Source organism: Lissotriton vulgaris, chromosome 8 (genome assembly GCF_964263255.1).
Source record: "Lissotriton vulgaris chromosome 8, aLisVul1.2, whole genome shotgun sequence".
Lineage (NCBI taxonomy): Eukaryota > Metazoa > Chordata > Amphibia > Caudata > Salamandridae > Lissotriton > Lissotriton vulgaris.
In genome coordinates, this window is record NC_141696.1 from 1,190,214,517 (window position 1) to 1,190,223,258 (window position 8,742).

The window sequence follows — 8,742 nt, forward strand, 5'->3', positions numbered from 1 at the left end:
CCTTATCAGCCCTCCCTTGAAGCAGGGTTGCCATGTGGTCCAGCCTGATGTTTATGCCAGAGATATGGCTCGCTATGAGATTTATTAAGTCGATTTGAACGTCCATTTTATCCGACTGGAAGTTCAGTGCTTTGATTGCCTGGTCTAAGGTGTTTAATAGTGTTTTACTCCATGGGGACTTATCTTCTTCTTTGGGCGGTGTTTCCTGGACATTTAAATCTTCGTCTGTCCTGCTCATTGAAGATATCGTAATTGGAGATTCCTGATTTAAGATGTTGTTGGTCCATCCTATATTTTTGTTTCGGTCTTTGTCCCGTTCGTGGGAGTTGACTCTTGGGTGCAAAGGTGTAGATTCCAGTCTTCCGTTACACCCTGGTCCATTTTTCACATGTTCTTGTGATCTGTAGGTGTCATGCGGACCTTGGCTGGGCTTTAGATGTACTTGTAACTGAGATTGGGTGATTTTTTCCATTCCTGTTTGTATGTCCAAGCTTATGTCATCAGGTAGGGAGAAGGCGGTTGGCCATGAGTCTTCCTGTGCGGCAATTTGACCCGCCACCGATTTATTCCTTGGTATTACTTCTTCCACCTTGCCCTTGTCCATGGACTTTATTTCCTTATCACTTTCATGAGATTGGGAGGCGTTCTTATTTATTTGGGCTATTGCCACAATGAGATTGCCGCAGACAATGTTACTTTTTTGCTTGTCAGGAGACTGAGAGATTTGTTTCTGGTCAGGTGGATTGTTAATTGGACAACTCTCACTGTGAGTGTCCTGTGAATCCTTATTCTTCTCCTTTATACTATTTGATTGTAGTTGCACATTCTCCTTTACACATGGTGCCTGTGTGATTGGGCTTGATTGGAGGGCTTGTTCCGGCGTATGCCCGTAAGTTGACGTCGTGGGGTCCTTTGGAGAAAAGAATTTTTGAATCCCTATATTACGTTGTTTTGAGCTAGTGGTTGTTAGCTCAGGTGCCGACACTAGTCTCTCTCTTTGTTGTGCCATCCTCTTCCTTTTTTTACTTGGCTTATTTGAGCCCTGGTTCCTGTCTTCTTCGTCTTTTCTTGACCTTGCACTTATATTGAGACGCAGTTTTCCAGATCTCATTCTTTAGATCTATTTAATAGAATTAAACCTGGCAGACTGGTGCCTTGGTGACTTGGTATCCTGGTGTCTGTTATGCCACCTCTACCACTACACCTCCAAATCCCACTCCACCTGCACTCCCCCTGCACTCCCCCACCTCCCAAGCCTATCTACCCCTCTAATAGGAATAGCTGCCGTCAGGGAGGATAGCGAGGATAGCGAGATGCGGTTGCGATTTTGCGGAGTCTAGCGAGGTGTATCAGGAAAGGTATGGTAACTGCTGGCTTTGAAAGACACTTTTGGAAGTCAATTTTACCAGGTATTTGGTACGATCAAGTGGAGCCCTGTGTCTGGAGTTGGTTTACCAATATTGTGTCAGGACTCTGTCAAAGGTCTGCCGAGAATGATAAGTAATGACAGGAGGATATTGCCATTAATTACGTGTTTTGACCAAAGGGACGGTTTGATAATGCTTAGTATGGCAATTATCTCCCCCGTCCCCCCTTCCTCATTTGTTACAGGCAGGCTACACCGCCGTGGCCCCCTCCGTTGTAGGGGAGCAGGAGGACGGGGGCAGAAGCGAGAGTGTTTCAATGATGTGCCTCTCGTGAACGTATGGCGTTTTCCGAATCCAACTCCAACTCCTAAGCCCGTGAGCTCCCTCCAGTGACCAGCCACGGATCTTGCAGGATTCGCAATCAGATTAGCTCTTGTTGTATTTGGTGCCGGCACCGTGGAACAGAGGGTCAGGTGGATTGAATGCTGCCACTGGAGGGGGCCTGGGGGGACGGGGGGGGTGTCGTGGGGCAGCCAGATAGAGAACCGGGCTAATACCCGATTTTCACTTTCTTTAGAATGACCCACTCCCAGCCACTCACAACCCTCTCTCCCCACCGCTCCTCACTGCTTGCAGTGAGGAGACGTGCTCCTGACGTGCCCCTGCCTTAGTTAACCGCCGCCGCTGCACAGAATGTCCACTAGAAATCCACAGAAATCCAAGGGCTTACCGCTGCTGCTGATGAAGGTAGCCCAGCCCCTGGCTCACTGGATTGTGTGGTCGATGTGCTGCGGTTGCGGGCGGCTACTGCGGGCGGGCTTCAGTCGGCAGCTACAGCAGCAGCAGCTTTCTGCAGGCTTTGGCTCGTCTCAGCTCGGCAGGGTTTTCCTAATTGCAGCCGTTTAGCCGCTTAGCCGTCAGCCGCTCGCTGCACCTCGAACCAAGCTTCTCCTTGCTCTCTTGCTCTCTGCTAACCGTAAAACATGGACTGGATCGCATCAGATGTGGTTTTGGGGGGCAGGATACAGTTTTTTCTCCCAAATTGGCGTTTAATCTCAAACGATGCCTGGGTGTTGAAGACGGTGCAAGGTTACAAAATAGAATTTTACAGTCACCCTCACCAACATCATCATCCTCTTCCTCTTGTTTTTTCCCAACAAGATCAGGACTTTAGTTCCGCAGAGGTCGCTTCTCTTCCGGCAAAAGGAGCCATAATCTCCACGACACCTCATCCGCAGGCATTCGTCAGCAATGTGTTTCTAGTCGAGAAAAAAGGAGGAGGTTCACGTTTGGTCCTCAACCTAAAGGAGTTCAACGGCGGAGTGGTGTACTTCCATTTCAAGATGGAAGGCATCCATCTTCTGAGAGACCTGCTTCAGGAGGGCGACTGGATGGTCCGCCTGGATCTGAAAGATGCTTATCGGTCGGTGCCAATTTACGGCCCTCATCGTCGCTACCTTCAGTTCCAATGGCTCGGAACCTGGTACGAGTACAAGGTTCTTCCGTTCGGCCTCTCATCAGCTCCGTGGTGCTTCACGAAGCTTCTTCGTCTAGTGATGGAGTCTTTACGGTCGCGCGGGGTTCGACTGATAGTTTACCTGGACGATGTTCTCCTTCTGGCGCAATGCCCTCTTCTTTTACGGACTCATTTACGTTAGTCCATAGATCTGTTACAATCTCTAGGGTTTCTTGTGAACCCTCAGAAGTCCAACTTCATTCCGTCTCAATCGATGGACTTCCTTGGGTTTTGGATAGATTCGGTCTCCTGTCAACTCCTCTTGCCCAGTCAGAAAATCAGGTCCATCAAGAGGGACTTGAGATTGGTCTTATCGCGACAGACCGTCTCCTTGAGATCGGTGGCTCGAATAGTAGGTCTTCTGTCCTCTTCGATTCAAGCGATCTTTCCAGGTCCGTTACATTACTGCGCGCTTCAGCGTCTGAAAATCAGACACCTGCAGAAGGGTCTGCGGTATTCGGATCACGTACCTCTGACGGCGGATGACCGAGCGGAAATGTTGTGGTGTCTGGACCACATGGAATCTTGGAACGGCCGTGCGCTGTTCGGAAAGACACCGGATGTTGTGATCGAATCCGATGCCAGCCGTTGGGGTTGGGGAGCCCGGTGCGGTCCGGTGGCCACGGGGGGCAGATGGTCCCAGGAGGAGTTGGCCCTTCATATCAATTGTTTGGATCTTCTAGCGGGCTCCTTTGCAATTCGTTGTCTGTCCCCTCAGCGGACGAATTGTTGCATTCTTTTACGAATGGACAACGTCTCGGCGGTGCGCTATGTCAACAAGCTGGGGGGCGCCAGGTCCAAACTTCTGGCGGAGATTGCAAAAGATTTCTGGCATCTTTGTCTGCAACGTCAGATCATAGTTATTGCAGAATACTTGCCGGGCCGCGACAATCGGATTGCGGATTGGAACTCTCGTCATCTGAGGGATTACCGCGATTGGAGGCTTCATCCTCGAATTTTTTGGCTGTTGTCAAAGATCTGGGGGCGTTGTTACCTCAACCTGTTTTCCTCTCGCCTCAACACGCAGGTTCCCCAGTTTTACAGTTGGCGTCCGGATCCGGAGGCCTGGCCACGGATACGTTTATCCAGTCTTGGCCTCCTCTCCTGTGCTATGCATTTCCACCATTCGTGATGATTCCCCGGGTTCTGGCCCGCACGAGACAATTTCTCTCGGAGCTCATTCTGATCACTCCTCTTTGGAGGGCTCAGGCTTGGTTTCCGGTTCTTCTGGAGATGAGCTGCTCGACGCCGCTCCTTCTCCCTCACGTGTGGAACCTGTTGCTGGATCCTCTTCGCAAACCTCACCCCCTGGTTCTGTCGGGTCAGCTCCGTCTGATAGCGTGGAGGATTTCGGGGGACGCTGGAAGGTTCCAGGCTTATCTGGAGACGCTGCCCGATTTATCAGTGAAGCTTGGGTCCCCAGCACACACAAGCGTTATGGGTCAGCTTGGAAACGATGGTGTGATTGGTGCTCACAGCGGTCGGTGGATCCCGCTACAGCAGATCTCGCTCTGATTACCAATTTTCTGGCCTCCATGGCCTCCTCTGGGCTTGCTTATAGAACGGTTAACAATTTTCGTTCTGCGATTTCTGTGGGTCATTTCCAAATCGATGGCAAACCCGCAGGGGAACATCCCTTGATATCTAAACTGCTGAGGGGCATCCTCCTTGTCCTAAGTATGTTGCCTTGTGGGATGTGACAGTTGTTTTGCGCTTCCTGCATTCCTGGCCTTCAAATTCTTTGCTTTCCCGCAAAAACAACTTTCGGCCTAGCTAACTATGTTATTATGTTTGGTTTCCTGCAAACGGGTTTCGGATGTTCCTGCCTTGGACCTTGCAGGTCGTACCTTCTCCCCGGAAGGCGTCACTTTTGTTGTCTCGAGACGGACTAAATGCAATACGTCTACCGTCTCTTATCCTTCTTTTCCCCACAAACCTCAACTGTGTGTGGACCACGAGGTAAGCACTGCATCTTTTCGACACGATTTACAAGGTCAATTGTTGATTGCTTTGCAAAAGCCTTTCAAGCCCGTCACTCCGGCTACGCTAGCCCGCTGGTTGCGTTGGCTCATGCTGGAGGCTAGTATTGATGTTTCCCTCTTTGGTGCCCATTCAACACGGGGGGCCATGGCTTCCAAAGCTTTTTCCTTGGGTGTCGGTCTTCATGATATAATGAAGGCCGCTGACTGGTCTTCTGAATCTGTGTTCAAGACCTTCTATTTTAAACCAATTGTAGATGTTGCTTCAGTGGTGGTGGCTAAGCTTTGAAAAAGCATAATCAGAGCCTCCGTCCTGCCATAGAATTAAAAATTTGCTAACATTCGTGCCAAGAATTTTCAATTCTATTAAGGACAGGAGGCGAGGATTATCCCACCCTTGTTTTTCTGACTGTTGATTGCATTTGTTTTGTACAGTTATGATATGCCATGTTTTCTAACTGTTCTATCATGGTTTCTGTGTTTTATTCCATTATGGGTTTGGGTATTACGACTCTGTTTTACTCCTTTCAGGCTCAGACCTTAAATGAAGTTTGGATTCGTCTTCTCCAGTTGCTGGTCTTGGTTCGTCCCAGAGGACTTCGGATGTTGCCTCTTCACTTCGGCCTGTGGATGACCTTTCAGCGTGACGTTCTTCGTGGATCCTTTGGGTTTTTTCTTCTATCACTTTTGACTTTTACCTGATTGACTGTTATGGACAAAGAAAGAGGAAGTTGTGACCTCTATGACCCTTTATATACTGTTGTGTACTCTATGGTTGCCCAGGTATCATGGGTATTGTAGTTCATATTTTCTTTACTGTGTGCTGATTACTGAAAAACGCAGCAGCCAAAGAAATAGAGAAAGCATAATCCTCGCCTCCTGTCCTTAATAGAATTGAAAATTCTTGGCACGAATGTTAGCAAATTTTTAACTCATAATTCAAGAGTACCTAACCAATCAGACAGACTACACAAGCACTCTGCAACTGTCATGTGGAATTTTCTTTGAATATCAATGAAATTATGAATATTAAAATATTATTGCATTAAGATTACTGAATTTAATTTTCATCTAGTCGTATGCAATGATGTTCCAACAAAAAACTATTGCAAACAAAATTAACAGAATTATATATGTTTTTTAATAGTTAAAAATTGGTGTCACAAAAAAAGCCCTGGTTTATATGTAATCTGATAAGAATTAAGGAAGCTTGCGCGGCAATTAAGGAAGGAAGTTGACCTCATTTACGAAAGTTTATCTCCCATACTAAAATACTTAGAGAAGCCATTCGTAGAGGGTGATATTATCTCCAAATGTGGAAAGATTAGTCACCATGAGAAGGAGATGTAATGCGAGTAAAACGGAAGGTAAGGTGGGGAGGTCTGTCTACGGATACCGAAGTGTAGGTTCCCAAACATAACAAGCACAATCCACGAGTCCGAGGACCAGCCTACATATTGAGGCGAGTGAGGGAAAGGCTGCTGCTGCGCACATGAAACAGCATTTCAGCCCAAATCTACCATAGCATCCTAAGTGTGCGTGCGTGCTTAGGGTTCGTGTTTTTTTTATTACTGAACTGAAATAAAAGCATTTACCTTGTCATTATCCAGCCGGGTTTCCAGGATCTTGTTTAGTTTTCTTGAAAGGGGGTTGCTACCCTGCGTGGAAGAGCTGCTACCCACGCCGCCTGGGGCTTCTGCCGATGACAGGGCAGTCTCGGACATCTCCAAAGCAGCGTAATCAGTAATGACAGCTGGAATTAAGAGTGCATTAAACCATCTCCAGTTTACATTGGGAAAACTAGCCCATTGGCCATACTTCCGGCATCATATCCAACCAGCATAGTAGTTCGCCTCCACGTCAGCTGTTCCGCCTCTGGTTGGTCTTGGACTGGGGGCACGTCACTGTCTGGTTGCAAAGCCACGCCCTTGCTTGTAAACTGAACGGCCATGTTAGAATGCAAAGTTCAGTATTTTATTTCACGAAAGTAGACGTTCTCTAGAAATGTTTTCGAGAAATATTCAGAAATTGAACACATGCAATACCTATAACATTGTAAAAATATGTATACTTTAATACATATATGGTTTTAAAAATGTTTTATATTTAAATATTCGCCGTAAACAAAACTACAAATAGCAAGGTTGCTCATGTGTGCCCAACTGTTTTTGAAATTACTTAAAATGACGGGAGTCACTAATGTGGATGGACTGTTTGATCATACTGAAGGCTCTCTCTTTAGGAAGCGATAAATCCTCGGCTGTGCCTGGAGTATTTTATTGCCTGCATTGCTCTGTCTCCCCTGACCTGGAAGTAGACAAGTATTTTATTGTATTTAATGCGATTTTATATAGCGCGAACATTACCCGAAGGTGTCAGAGCGCTTTACATAAAAACAGTTGCGATACGTAAGGACGTAGGATTACATGTGTTACATAAAAGATACAAACAAAAAAAAAAGGAAATGTACAAGTTATAAAGTCACACAAGGAAGAGATATAAACAGAATTTTTTTCCAATATAAAAGTAGTAAAGTCATTCAAGAAAGGGATACGAATGGATATACTCTAAGAGTCACATAGGAATGGTAGAGAGTACGAAGGTCTACTGCATATACTTTTGATTAGAGTTATCTCTATATACATATATATAGAAATAGTGCATTTTCTCAGTTCAAGACCCAAAACACCAGGAGAGCAGAGTTCCATTAAGTAGGGTTGGAGGGGAGACGCAGTCACAGCACCAAGGGAGGGTGGGAGGGATACAAGGGTATGGAGAAAAGGCAAATCAGAAAAAGGAAGAAACATTTAAGGATAGTCAAGGGGGAAACGCGGGAAAAGAGTAAAGGACGAGGGAATGGACAAGATGGCGGGTCAGGGTCCAGAGAAAAGAGGCAGAGAACAGCAGCAAAATGGCGGCCAGGACAAAAGAAAAAACATAAAGAAGTCCATGAGAGTGACCCAGTGAGTATGAATTAGAATGCCAGGAGAAGTCCGGGGGGTACATAGTTTAAAAGTCAAAGCCAGGAAGACAGAGGAGGTGTATAGGCTCGGTTCCACTGGAGTAACGTCAAGACAATCAGCCGGTCGTGGCTCCCGCACCCCCATACCTGCGAAAAGTTCACTGGTTTCTCGCTCTTGCCCGGCTGCAGCAGCACTTTGACTGCAACAGAAGTTGTTGGAGAGGGGGCACACGGGGATTGAAGGGCTGAAAGAAGGCCGGGGTCAGCTGTCCTCGTGCCTCCAGTCCCAAAAGTGGTGCTGTGTGCTTAGACTCCTGGGTGGGGGCACCTCAGCGAGAACGTCTGCGCTCCCCGATCCGTGGCGGGACAGGCAGCTCCGATGAAGAGTGTTCTCTGGGGGCCTGGGGTGGGTGAGGGCCTCTATCTGCTGCCCAGTGCACCCCAATTATGCCAACGACAGGGGTCCCCCGGTGGAGGATAGACATTCAAGGCATTTCAAATAAGACAGAATTAGGCAAAGCTCATTAAGCTAGCAAAGGAAAATCCACTAATACAAGAGAATGTAATTCATTTCTCGGGGAGAGGAGTTGGCCTAACAGCTAGGCGGTTGACCACGAATGTGGGGAAGTGGGTTCGAGTATCGGCAAGGGTGCTGATCATCCTGTGATTCTGGGCAAATCACTTAACAACTAGAGCGGTTGACCAAGAATGTGGGGCAGTGGGTTCGAGTCTGGGCAAGGACGCTGAACATACTGTGATTCTGGGCAAATCACTTAATCTCCCAGTGCCTAACAAATATGAATTGTGTCCTCATGTATTGCAACTGGTGCTATGTTAAGTGCTCTGATACCTTTGGGTCAAGTTCGTGCTATATAAAACTCAGTAAAATTTTTTTTTAATGCAGCAGCTTCTGGTGTA

The 8,742-nt window shown here is 47.2% G+C and overlaps 1 protein-coding gene across 1 annotated transcript in view; it reads right to left on the reverse strand.

Moving 5' to 3' along the window:
- COG6 (component of oligomeric golgi complex 6) overlaps positions 1-6,736 on the reverse strand; it is a 585,234-nt gene extending 578,498 nt beyond the window's left edge. Inside the window, exon 1 of the mRNA XM_086935060.1 lies at positions 6,458-6,736. Within this exon, the coding sequence (XP_086791186.1) occupies positions 6,458-6,586 (129 nt within the window). The 5' untranslated portion in view covers positions 6,587-6,736. The remainder of the gene's footprint in view (positions 1-6,457) is intronic.
- Positions 6,737-8,742: the final 2,006 nt, after the last annotated feature.